At 37.0% G+C, this 13,532-nt stretch overlaps 1 protein-coding gene across 1 annotated transcript; it reads right to left on the bottom strand.

Annotated features, from left to right (window-relative positions):
* Nucleotides 1-3,552: 3,552 nt before the first annotated feature.
* On the bottom strand, nucleotides 3,553-13,170 carry ubac2 (UBA domain containing 2). The gene is made up of 10 exons (XM_042010027.1): nucleotides 12,994-13,170; nucleotides 12,483-12,607; nucleotides 11,267-11,386; nucleotides 10,461-10,567; nucleotides 9,877-10,000; nucleotides 9,722-9,769; nucleotides 9,277-9,385; nucleotides 7,738-7,880; nucleotides 7,442-7,588; nucleotides 3,553-5,217 (listed from the first exon to the last, which is right to left on the bottom strand). The coding sequence occupies exons 1-10, from the start codon at nucleotides 13,133-13,135 to the stop codon at nucleotides 5,110-5,112; spliced, it is 1,173 nt and encodes a 390-aa protein (XP_041865961.1). The 5' UTR covers nucleotides 13,136-13,170; the 3' UTR covers nucleotides 3,553-5,109.
* Nucleotides 13,171-13,532: the final 362 nt, after the last annotated feature.

Raw genomic sequence — 13,532 nt, 5'->3', positions numbered from 1 at the left:
AATTCAGCAGCCAATAAAAGTTGCCATGCGTGGCTGGTTTCAGCATCAGCTGAGGTTGGATGAAAAGATGCTACTGTGAACTCAGGAAGCCTTTTGATAATAACGTGACTAGGGGTTCAGATGAGCTCTTCTGGGCTGCTCAAAGAGAAATATGTGCTTTTTGTTTCCTTGGAATGGGTGGTAATTTCAGGAACTCTTTGGTTTGAAGATATGCATAAATCGTCTGCAGTGATATTCAGCCAGCCTGGAGCGAGACTGTCTGCTGGAGCTGTCTGCTTAGTGGAATAATGGGCGCTGGTGGGTGTGGCAGAGGATTAGCTTGAAAAAACAAAACCTTGGCTTTAACTCAATGCTTCCATCTAGTGACTAAAAGAAGCCTTAAATGAAAAGGTGGACTTTTTTTTTCTCAGTAGTTATGTCACGACTTAAAAAGCTTTTTCACAAATCTGTGACAGTGTCTCTCAGGGGAAAACAGTGAGGAAATTATGCAACTCTTTCAGTCAAACCCCCAAACCCAATTTCTCCATAAATGTGTGCACCCCATTTTGATAACTTTTGTCAAAAATGCCAACCTCTCTACTTATTTAGTTTAAAATTTAATAACCAGGTGGTGAAAATGTCTAACAAAATGAAAAAGATAATATAATGTTAGGTCTTATAGTTTTTTTGTTTTGTTTTTTTTTTTTTTTTAAACACAATTAAGACTGATTTGTGACAATTCATTTATCACTTAAGAAAAAACAAATGGATGAGCCCTTAGAGCAGTGCAAATGATCTGCACTGTTTTCCTTTGATGCAAATGAACCAGTCTTCTTAGTGTAAGATTGCCATCGTGTGTTCAAACGTAGTAGAGCAGCACAAAAACTGGTGATTTGTTACAAAGCTACAGCACACTGGGGGACTTTAAGGTTAATAAATTACAATGATTTTCCCACAAGAATTCTGTTATGTTTGCTACCGCTTCAACACACTTTTGTTCTGCTTAGTTTTCTTTTTCTAAATGTTGAGATTAAAATTTCATTGTTCTTTAAGGTAGGTTTTTAAATAGGCCTCTAGTGATTTTTGTTTTTTGTTTCAACTACACACTATTTAATTTTATTTGCTTATTATTTTTTCTTTGTCTTGATGTTCTAATGTTCTAATACAGAATGTTTTGTAAAACATTCTGTATTAGAAATGCTGTTATCTTGCTGCATCTCTAACTTTCTGCTGAGATTAAATTTATAGGCAAATGCCCTTTACAACTTATCCAGAACTGGATTTGTTCATCCACAATTAACTATCAAATGAATAATGATATGCAATCCTGGCCTATAAGTATTAAATCCTCACAAATAATGACAGTACCATTCTTATGTTAAAATGCTTTAATCTCTTTCTTAAAGACACAATAGAAGGGCTTTACTTTGGCTGATTTTTTCCCCCAGAGCATTTCTCTGTGAGTTCATGTCATCTTTAGTAAGCCACAGTCAAGTAACCCTAACTTTATCCTAGCCCTGGAGAAACAGTGCATTCTCCATGCAGCACAGGCAGGGGCATAGCACAGAATTCTGGATCCTATGTACAAACCAGCTTGGCGGGCCCTTATGTGGACTTGATCAGTAGCTCTCATGCATACTTTTCCCATGGTATAAGAAAAAGATAATAATATGATTATAGTTTAACCTCGAAATGGCAAAATGGCTTCTCTGGCCATAGTCATAGTGTCTGGCAGACAGCTCAGCCTCTCACTGGCTTCCCGTTCCTCTTCTTTCCTCTCCTCAACCTCCTCACTACCTTCAGAGCAATCTTCACTTCCTGTTTTTTCACTTGCATCTTCTCTCGCTCTCTCTTACAAGGACACACCACACACAAGCTAGACAGATACAAGATTATCTTAACCTACTTGTAGCATGGCAGACGACAGAATAAAACTTGATTTAAGTGTTAGAAGATTCAATTTGAATCAGCTGCAGGTGATTGTAAATGGAAAACTTAACTGTCTGCATGAGCTCATCTTGTCTCATATCATCAGGGATCATCTGGACAGGATGATGGACCTGCTGCTGTTGTGGTTTCTGAAACAGAGAGCCACGTGGTTCATGATGTTAGGCTTTGCTAATACTGATGTTACAGTGTTAAAGCAGTACTGGAAAGGTTCAATATATATGATTGTTATGCAATAAACCAACAAACACATGAGTCATGTTTTGTATTCTACCTCCTCTCTCACTGTGAGCGTATTCTACTCTGCATCTTATAACAAGCAGGCTGGACAGCTTTCTAATTTATGTCACTCCCTTATTTTATAGTTAATGTACTCATTAAAGTAATTGAGTAGTAATTATTAGACAGCTCTTTTTCCAGGTTAGACATTTTTTATAAGGTATTAAATCTGACTCAAAAGCACCAACAGTAGTGGTTATCATAATCAGTCCGACTTATTAGTCATTTCTTATGGCCTTAAAGTTGGGAATTTCTCCTTCCGTTTACTTTATGAATAAAAAAATTATAGTAACAATAATTAGTAATAAGTAGTAATATTTTCTTATCAACATTACAGACTTTGGGGTCTGGTGCATTCAGTTTTCAGATAAAATTATGCCAGTGTCATCCTCAGAATCCTGAAATTACAAGGAACCCACTGACACCAAATTTCATGGTTCATCACTGAGAAAGGCCTAAAATATAAATACAAAGTGGAACTGTTTATATTTCAAGGTCTGTAAAAGTTACTGATTTGTGGTAACAAATTTGATGAATTTCTGATGGTAATAAATGCGCGTTGTCCCCAAATGAACCCTAACATGTTGCCCACAGACAACTGCTGCTGATATCAGCTCAAACTGTGTCTTAGTTCAGGTGCTGCTCATCTCTCTTCTCTAAGATTTTTTTTTTAAAAAAAAAGAAGCTGCTGCCCCTCACTTCATTTTCTTACCCCATTTTTTTCTCTCCCTTTTCTAGCATTCAGGTCTGGCCTTACTCTTGGACTCATCCTTGTAGTCCTGGACAGGGTAACAAGTGATTTTTTTATTATTATTATTTTTAACAATAGGCCATAATTCTTCATTTGCACACAATCTGACTCCAAACTGTGGAAGTCCAAACTTTGCTAAGGAGTTTTTGTAACCTTCTAGCTTCAGAAATAACTATTTGTCCAATTTATATACTTTCATAGGCATGGATTATCAGGGATTTGATTTTTTTTGTTTAATGAGCAAAAATCTAAGGAGGATCTAGGAGATCGTTTTTAATGCAAAATAATAAAGTTCATAAGGTTCACAAACTTTTAAATATTTATTCTGGCATAGGCTGCAAATGCAAGAAATAGGCAATAATCTAAGATGTTAGCATGAAGGAATGAAGTATTATGGATATTAAAAACAAAATTTAAAAGCCTATGAAAATGAAACCAAAAATCAAATACAGTAAATAAACCAAATAAGAAAATAAGTTCAGAAAAATTGTTGGTTAGTATCTGAAGCTTTTTAAACTAGTCAAGATTAAATATAAATTAATGGTCATAAATACATTTTATAGAATACCATTGAAACACAAACTCAACACAAGTAGTTCAGTCAAGAGAGATTTATTCCACAGATCTGATACGATTCATTAGTTTATTTGAAAGTTGTCCATGCAACAACTCCCTCATCACACCCATAAATTATAGTATTACTTCTCAAAAATACTTACACACAAATGACTCATTTCAGTGGCCATATTATCAACAATATGCACAAAATATAAAACTAGCATCTGTTTTTGACATCAATACACAGTGGTGGCAATATTATTTCTCTTGCATGTATGTTTATATACACAAAAAAGTTACTATGCAGTGCATAGTTTCCATAAATTTCTTGTCATGAAATTGCATAATAAATATTAACAGGCCTTTAAGACTTTGACAGTTCAGACTAGAGTGCTGACAGCCAAAAAAACTCTGCTAAGATGGAATAAATATAACCTTAACCCTACCTCCCAACCAGTTGCTTTGAATCTGCACACATACTTCATCTATCTATGTGCACTGTTGTCTGTAAAAATGACATTACTGACAAAGGATGTCACCTGACCCTGAAATATCCCATCTACCCACCATCCTTCCAGTCCAAAATGTACTTCCAAAACTAAAATGGGTCCAACCAGTCCACTCCAAAGCGTGGCTCACTGAGTCTGTGTCAGTCAGGCTAACTTCTCATGCATTGAAAGACTAAGCTCTGCAGCTTCTATGAAACCCTCCCAACAAAGAACTGCATGGTAAAAAAATAAAAAATAAAAAAAAAACCCTGTTGAATTAGGTTATATAGGTTATGTGTCTCAGATTCCTTCATCTCCCAGAGCAGGATACAACCTTCTGTTGTAGCAGGTGCATAAACCCACCCATAGGGGTATGTCTATAACTAAAAGTACTTTAGTTTATCCGGTAAGATAAAACAATTAAACACACAGATGGAATAATGTTCTGTGAGCCATCGTTTCAAAACGCTTTGGGTATAGATCTATCCATCTTTAATCATGACCTAAAATTTTGGTTACATTGGAGGCATTTTGGATGGATCAAAGTGAATTTTACATAGTGAGAACTTAATGTTTATATGGTGGGTCTGAGAAACATCTGCAGATCTGTTCCTTTAAAAGGAATAACCCACAGCACAGTATGTTTCCTTTACTAGACTAAAGAATAGTGTTTTGTAAGACTTGACAGGTGGACACCTGAAACCGGTTTTACTTCTGCATCATATATATTTCACAGGGCATCCCTTGGAGTCAGAGTTCTAACTCTTCTAATACATCGCCCATTTCACACTATGATGGCCATCAGACAATATGACGATGTCTTTCACTTTGTGCTTTACACTTGTCCATTAACAAGCCTGATCTCTGCCTCAAGTCTGGGTGTGTTAGCGTAACAGTGCCTTAGCAAGCAGTGGCACTGCCTCCTTCAAATTGCCTGTACAAATTTAATTTGTCCCCTCTCCTATTCACCACTGTTCACCCCTTTAATTCTCTGCAACATTTACCAACTGTTTAACTGTTTTGCTTTTTACTTCTGTGCTTTGGTTGCTTCTTTAACTGATTTTTCAGTCTCCATCGCCTCTTTTTTCCCTCTCACTCATCTTCCCATCAGTGTTGCAGGAGGAAGTTGGTGGCCATATTAATGTCGTTATTTGAAGCTCTGAGGGCCTCTAGGGCGTCAGTTCTGGAGAAGCCCATTTCCACTAACAGTGCAACCTGTGGGACAAAAACATAGTCACTTGGCTGTAAAAGTCATAACATATGTATCGGGAGTGATCTGCATTAAGTGTGACACAGATGTGCTGGAAAATCAAGTTTTGGTGTGCAAAAGTGAGCAGTATGTTTGTCAAAGATTCTCATAAAATAAACTGCAAAATCGGGCTTCACAATGCATTGAAAATTTACCTTCATCGTGATATTAGTCTGCATGATATACAACAACATTGTAGCAACTGCTTAAACTACAATAAATAATAGTCCCTGTTCGCATATTTAATGAAGGGATGTGATGCTGTTCCAAACGCTGTGAATTCATGCTCTGTGTCCGTCGAAGTCGAACCACTCTTCCTGGATGCTTGCTACATGTAGATGCTAATGGCAACAGAATACACGGAGTAAGCATTTTGATGGTTGATGGGCGAAAAGAAGAGCGACAAAAATATGGTTGAGAGAACTCGTGACTAAAAAGAACAGCATGTCAGCTATTTGGATTGTTTTTTATTACAAGAGCGATGACACACTACAAACACAGATACTCTGCAAGACATGCTGAAACCAGGGGAAACACGTTGAAGCTTCGTTGTCACCTACAGTACAGAACCGTGAATCCTGCGTGTTCTAATTACCTCATATCTGCTGATATGGACATCGGCATCTTTATCTGGACTGACAATGTTAGACAGTGGTCCAGTTACTGATGAGGGTATCTTATCTGGTGAGCTCAAAGGTAATTTGTATTTCATATTAGTTAGACATGGGCCTGTCACGATAAGCAATAACTCAATAAATTGCACGGTAAGAAAAAATGAGCGTGATGAGTTTGCCGGCCGCAATAATTTGCTTTCGTTTCTTTTTTTTTTTTTTAATCTTACTTTACCATAGACTGTAAGTTGATAGGTTTCACTATGGAGTATCTCAACTGAATGCTCTTGTTTCTTGTGGAGTGATTTCTTTCGTGTCATACTTGACAGGAGCATGTTGCAGCACGAGACCGTGGTGAACCTGCGAGCTGCATTTGTTTTACAGGGTTGCCAACTCTCACGCATTGGCCGTGAGACTCACGCATTTGAGTGGCTTCTCACGTTCTCACGCTAAACCTCCGATTTCTCATGCTGAAATACACATCAAGAGCAATGCTGGCTAATCGAGAGGTTCAGGAGGATTCCCAGTGGGCTGCATTACTTTTGAGCCAGTGTCCCGGTATATGTGAAAAAAAGGCACAGCGTGGCGCCACAGCAGTGTGCGGTTCACTCACTGCTCATAGATCAGTCTGAAGCGGTGATGAGGGAAGATATTTCAGCTTCACAAACAGCAACGATGTGCAGTATTTTTCTTTTAATACAATGGTACTAACTGGCAGTTTTACTGGTTTTCCCTGTCTGAGCCCCATGTTTAATTTTTTTTTTAATATATTTTTGAACGGCAGTTTTGTTTACAGAACAGAGACTTCATTATCATTCATACTTATTGTTTTTTGTTGTGTTTTCATTCATTGTTAATGAGACTTAGAGTCCTTCTATTTATTGTTTTTGTTTTGTTATTTAAAATTTCTTCCAGTTCCAGTGTAACATGTTCTTTAGAAATTAAAGTTTATTGATCTTTGAAAGGGTGTACTTACATTATTATGGCATTGTCATTATATTAGTTGAAAATGGTCTTAAAATGACAACATTATGGCTTTGCGCAATGTTATCACTTATCGCAATAATTTCTGAGAAAATTAATCACACAGCAAAATTTGTTATTATGACAAGCGTCGTTAGACATACGCTTCATCTGACAGTAACTGCTTTTAATAACTGACAGTCCAGATTGGAATATAAAACACAAATCTAGTTAATTTAATAAAAGTTTGTAAAGAAATAGCTTCAAATCAAAAGGGCTGTCAATTTTCTATTATATCTCTAGTCTTTAGGCTGAAAGACACCACTGTACATGATCTGTTGGTGTAATTGACTGAAGGATTTTATTAAGAGTTACTAAAATTTAGTGTTAGCTAACACTACTAATGTTAATATAACAAAAACTATCAAATTCAACAGATTTTCGTATGAGAGTTATGTGAACATCAAAACATCAAAAGCAGCATCAAATTTTATTTATTACAGATCATGTTGTCATTGCAACTTTCAACAGTGTTTTCCTATATTTGAATATTTTCCTGATTTTGTGCAGCCCTACTGCAAAGGAAAAAAGAAAGGTGCCTACAAGCAACCCCCACCTGTTCCTCTGCAATGGGAGAGTTGTCCAGTAATGGTGGCCGAGTAGATGGGTGTGTTTGAGCCTGGGGGTGGGGCTGCACTGGGGGTCGGTTCTGTCCTCTGTGTCTAAGGGATGGGAACAACCTGGTCCACTGTAACAACCCAGCCTGCACACACAAGACATAATCAAGTGCCATGTATGTGTGAAGACTGTAGAGATAATACAGTTGTAACGACCGAGATCTGGTGTTCAAAGTCGTTCAAGTTGTGACCTTATGTGCGCATTCGTGCACTTCAGTCTGTAAAAAGTCTCTACCTGTGGTTGGTGTCTAGCATTCCTCCTGGACTCGTTGTATTGGGCCAATAGCAGCTGCTGGTCTAGCATATCCATTCTTTGCTGCCTTTGAATATCCAAAGTGGCACCCATCCCCAGAGGTGTCTCATTGTTTGGTTGGGAGCCTTGAGAATAACATACATTTGCATATTATTAGCAGACAAACAAAAAACTTCTAATACTAGGTAAAAATAGTAGAAAAACTATAATGCTAAAAAATCGCAGATTTCAAGTTATTTCTATGTTGGTACACTTACCTGTAAAGACATTTATCTGTATACTGATTACCATACCAGTGGGTATCATCTGGATCCAGAAACACAGCAGTTCCACAAATACATTAAACCGTTACCATGCTTCACTTCAGTTACAAAAGTAAGCATGTGATGTGGCTATTTTAAAGAAAATAAGCAGACTTTCACAGCTAAATGGCTTAAAATTCAAGACATCAGGGATTAGAGATCAGCAGCTATTTAAGGCACAGCATTAAATGTAGACAACCTTTTAAGGAAAGGCTTTGAACAAAACAACTAATGTGTCCAATAAAATAAAAAAGTAGCCACCTGCTTTAATTCATAAATCTCTACTATAAGATTTTAGATGACTATGGTGAGCCCTGTGACATTTTCTTAATTTTTGCACAAAAATAGCCTAAAGGATTATATTGAAATGTACAAAAACAGACAAAAATATTTAATTTATTTATTTGTTAATAAAGAAACACTCTACATTTCAGGTCAGTGAGGGACCTGAATATATAAAACTTTACTGTTAATATGTGGTGGGACCCCCTCTTGTGCAACAATACCTTTAGCTAAACATTTCCAGTAATGGATCAGTCATCATCATGAAGATATATATTTTTTAATGCTGCAATGCAATGTTTTTCCCTTTATCCAGACATAACACCTGTTATTTGAACTAATGCATGTCATCTTTGCCTTTTCTTAGCTTTGTGACTTGTCCACATGACCTTTAACAATATGCTAATATGCATACATGCAAGTGTTGTTTTTGGAGAACAGAGGATTTTTCTTTGAAGGCCTTTCATCCACGATTGTTGTATAGTGTTCAGCTGCGTAGAGGTTACTGCGAGTGCCTCTGTGATCTCACTATTACATACCTTACTCTTAGTGTGATCTTTGTTAATGTGGAAACATATGACAGTAGATAAGCCTTTCTACTTATCAGCGATGGCTGCTTTGTGTGAGTATACTACAACTTATCCACATTGTCAATTAAAAAATGGAGTGCAATGTACAGGCCAGCAGAAACAAGCACATACTCAAAATTAATCATTCAGTTAATTATTGGCTGGATTTAATTTAGAAAATTAAGCTAACCAGCAGACACAGCTGATAGCCTATGGGTTAAAGTGATCATTAGCCTTTTTTTATCTGTCAAAGGTTAACACAGAGTCATTCTTTTTACCAGACAACCCCATGTCAGGTGCAGCAACACTGGTCATGTTGCAAGGTTTACACAAGATTTGTGTTTATGAATATTAGCAGCTGGACTCACTTGAAAAGATTGGCTCCACTGTATACCGTCCAATCCAAGACATCCACATAGGAACAAAGAGGATCTTCTGTAGCCAGAGAACATTGGAGTAGTACAGTCCACCTGAGATCTGAAAGGCACATTTTGGAAATTATATGTGCATGTAGTAAGGGTTTTACAAGCTTTACTAGGTAATGAAGGGGCTGAGGAGGTATGGCAACAAGATCTTGCAGCTTCCACTAACATAAATATTAAAAGAAACAAGAAGATCAGCACAGATACAAGTTAATTTTCTTCTTGCTCATCTCATTTACTATCCTTTTAGCATTTAATGATGTAAAATATGATGAAAGTGTTAACACCAACACACATCCCAGTAGAGCAAACACTGCATCTGTAATTGATGTTACAGTTTTTGCATCTAGGAGCAGTAGATCACCAGCACAACAACATTTTGGCTACTCACCAGTCCACTGAGTGCAAGGAGCCACATGAAAGGGCTGGAAGTCAACAGCTGGAGGATAAGAGATGGAGAGATGAAATGAAGGTGATAAGCTGAGACTCTCGAGAGTTCAAGAAAAGTAGGAGACAAAGCAAAACAAGCACAGAATACGGGCTTACCTGCAAGCCTATTATGTAAACCAGAGATTTGTTGGTGATGTGGATGTGGCCCAGTACCTGTGTGACTGGCATACTAGGGACTGACAGGTAGAAAGGCACAAACAGAGAAAAAACAGGAGCAAGCCTGTGGAAAAAGAGATGGAAACATCAAAAAGACTGGAGATGAAAAAAAAGATAATTCAGTCATAACATAAATGAGTTCTGTTGATACATAAGGCTATTTGAGAAAGACTGTGTTGAGCTATTGTGGATTATTAACTCAGTATTTTTTTTAACTGAATAATAACGGATAACCCATCGAAGTCTGTTAAGACATTTTTAATTCCTGCCTTTGGTGAAGGTGGACACAGAAAGAGGATTAAGAAATTACCAAATAAACACAGCCCACGGCCTGCATGGATTAACTGTATGTGGCTGTGAAAATAAAAGATTTTCCCACTAAACTGACACATAATTTTCCACCATAAACATGACTTAATATAAAGATGCTTAAATTGTAATCGCAGTCCTCCGGTGGACATAAAAGTGACAAAAGAGGAAATATTTCCTCTCAGAGATGTTAATTACAACTACAAGCTACTCACAGTCCTGCAGGCAGCTCTTCTACTTCATGATCAAACAGAAACTGGAAAGCTTGGGCCAACAGGAAGTCCATCAGTGCAGAGAGACACCAAGTCCCCAATAGGAAGGACTGAAAATAAGAATAGCAGCAAATGTGAGAATAAAGTCAATACAAATCTAGAAAACAAAGCTTATGTATTCCTTCAAATATTTCACTACAAATTTAAAGTTGGGCCCATGAGGAAGCTGGATGTTCTTCCCTAAAAAGAGAAATTGCATCACAGTTGAAGCTCTGATGACCGATGGTCATATTTTACTTATTGTATAATCTTAGTTTAAAACACCTGAATATGTTGGTTTCTGTATATGGGAGTAAGTAAAGTAGTAATAACCTGCAAGCAAACTCAGAGAAAACACATTGTAACTCACCAATACAAATATTTTTATGAAATTATAGCCACACATTTTTCCATTTCTTTCCATAATATTCTAATATAACACTACTGTAATGTTGATTGATGCTGGATCTACATAAATGATTTCCTATTTCAAATTAAATCTTCATTTAAACTATGTATTATTGATTCATAAAATCCAGAAATCAACTTTTTAATATAATTAATTAATTTTCCTGTTAATTTTTTTTCCCTCTTTGATCAGTGTGACGAGGCAAACACTTGCTTCTTCTTTCATAGCCAAAACTGGTACCATCTTCGAGATATCTTGACAATAGATTAAATCGGAAAAAACAATCACACTGAAACCTTGTGAGTTAGAACTCTGTTTAATGAAATTGGTGACAATACCCAGCCATAATTTTAAAACTTACAGCAAATTTCCTTGTGCCAAATCTCCTCTCAAAGATTCGAAAGTTGTAAATTAGCAGGCTACTGCAGAAGGAGTCCTTGACATCTAGACAGACCAGCCTGCCACACAGCAACCTCCATACCTACAGCACACAGGGAAGCACAGTTAAAATACACACACAATCCTAATGCACCTGTTAACACAGAAAACATCATAGCACAGTTTGATAAGTAACAGGATGCCATTACTCACATGTTTTGTACTCTGACATTTCAAACTCACCCAAAATTTTATGTCAAATCATTTACAAAAACTCCAAACTCAGAGAGAACAGAACTTCCTCTTGAGGTATTTGTGAATTTTTTTCTTTCTCAAACATCATCACATGACCCAAATGTGTAGTTCTGGTTTTGTAATATCAGTGTAAATGTAGGTGTAAAACATATTTCTTAAATTCTGGTCCCACCATACGTTTTTATAGATCAATAGCTTTTGGTCACAGCCAAGACAGAGGAAGAGTCAGTCTGTTTGGTCTGGTGATATCCATCAGCTAATGTTTCCTAACAACTGTGACTGAATATCTCATTATCTGACTGGAAATATTACATTTCCTCAAAGTATTTGGTAACACCCAGTATTTTCACACCAGCGGTTTCAAAACTGGGAGGCAGGTCACAGTGCCACTCCAAGTGAGGGGACATGAATGACCAGGGAAAATAGTAATTATGTATTTGAATTAAGTTTAATCCATGGTATTATTGTAGGGGGAGAGAGAGAGAGAGAGAAAAAACATTACACCAAATTCATTTTCTGAGGAGAGGCTTCTTTGATTGTTAATGAGTATTGCATAAAACAAAACAAAAACTTGAATGGTGGTTTCACAACTTTGTGACAGCTCAGTGTCTCTTGCCAAGGGTCCTTGCCACTTCAAAAGTGTAATTTACACTACAATGCACTGATTTCTCCTGCAGTCATGTGATTTATGATGAGGTCATTTATGATTTAATCAACCAATTGATGGTTAAGACTGACGTGTGTGAAAGCTCAGTTAGTATAAATTTTCCATCTGGATTTGAGCAACTGTGAATCAATCAACTCTTGTCCTGATGATGAATGAATCAACTTCCTAAAAGAAATTTAGTTTCTATAGGTACTAACAACCAGTCGTGTCACCAAAGGGGAAAATCACTATTTGATGATCCTCACCCTGCTGGGGCTTACTGATCCTGGAGACATACCTGATGCTGCTGTATGACAGCCTGTAGGTTGTATATGAACATTTCTTGGTACTGTGGCAGCAGGGTCAGCATCACAGTCAGACCATTGAGAATCAACAGAAGGCTTTTAGACAGAGGAGCCTTGTCTGTGAAACACAAACACACAACAGAGTTTACGACGAATGCTGTAGCCTTATATAAAAAGCTGATTCTGTATGAATCTGGACTTTGCTCAACGTAAAAGTTACACCGACCATTTGTAAATGAATACAGTGCAGACAATACCATTTAGCCACATTATTTAATCAATTAGAGCTTAACTGAATGGACAAGTTAATAACACAAGCGTAATTTGTATTGACAAATAACAAAACCTAGTTTTAAATGGCAGCACAGCTTCGAGTAAATGAATGACAGCAACATGCTAACGTCCGTCGGCTAAGCTAGGCGTTAGCATTGAAATTGAAAGAAGGAGTGGTGAGTGAACTATGACAGTCCCGCTATGGTTTAACAGTTGACCCCGGATACTTACAAAGGCCCCGGGAACCAGTGGTGGTAAACATGCTGTCAAGGAAAGTACCAAAGTCCAAAGGAAGGTCCTTAGCCAAACACGTAAGGAAACTAACGGAAAAACACCGAACTAAAGTTGGATAGAGGATCCATGCTGTTACCATAGAAGGGATTTACGGAAGACCGAGTAGGACAAAAGGTGGTCTGTCAAAGTTAGAAAACAATAGGCCTGTAGGGAGCGCTGTTGTTCTGGGTTCAGGATTTTACCAGGACACATGTTTTTTCCAGTTGGTCCTGGCTGCATGAAACGTTTGTTATAATAATCAGAAAACAAATATAAAATACTGATAAGTTATTTCTGAAATAAATGTCTGAACAAACTAATTTAATTAGTTGTCTAAAAAAAAAACTAATAATGCAATAATGCATTGGAATGTTCAAAACTGAGTTTAAACAAATACAGTTGCAAGAGTACAGCACAAATGTGGTAAAAGCTATTATTATTATTATTATTGATGATAATAATAATAATAATAAAATCCCAAATATTTGATACTTGAT

Source organism: Melanotaenia boesemani, chromosome 16, assembly GCF_017639745.1.
Source record: "Melanotaenia boesemani isolate fMelBoe1 chromosome 16, fMelBoe1.pri, whole genome shotgun sequence".
Classification (NCBI taxonomy): domain Eukaryota; kingdom Metazoa; phylum Chordata; class Actinopteri; order Atheriniformes; family Melanotaeniidae; genus Melanotaenia; species Melanotaenia boesemani.
This window is presented reverse-complemented; position numbering and strand designations above follow the sequence as displayed.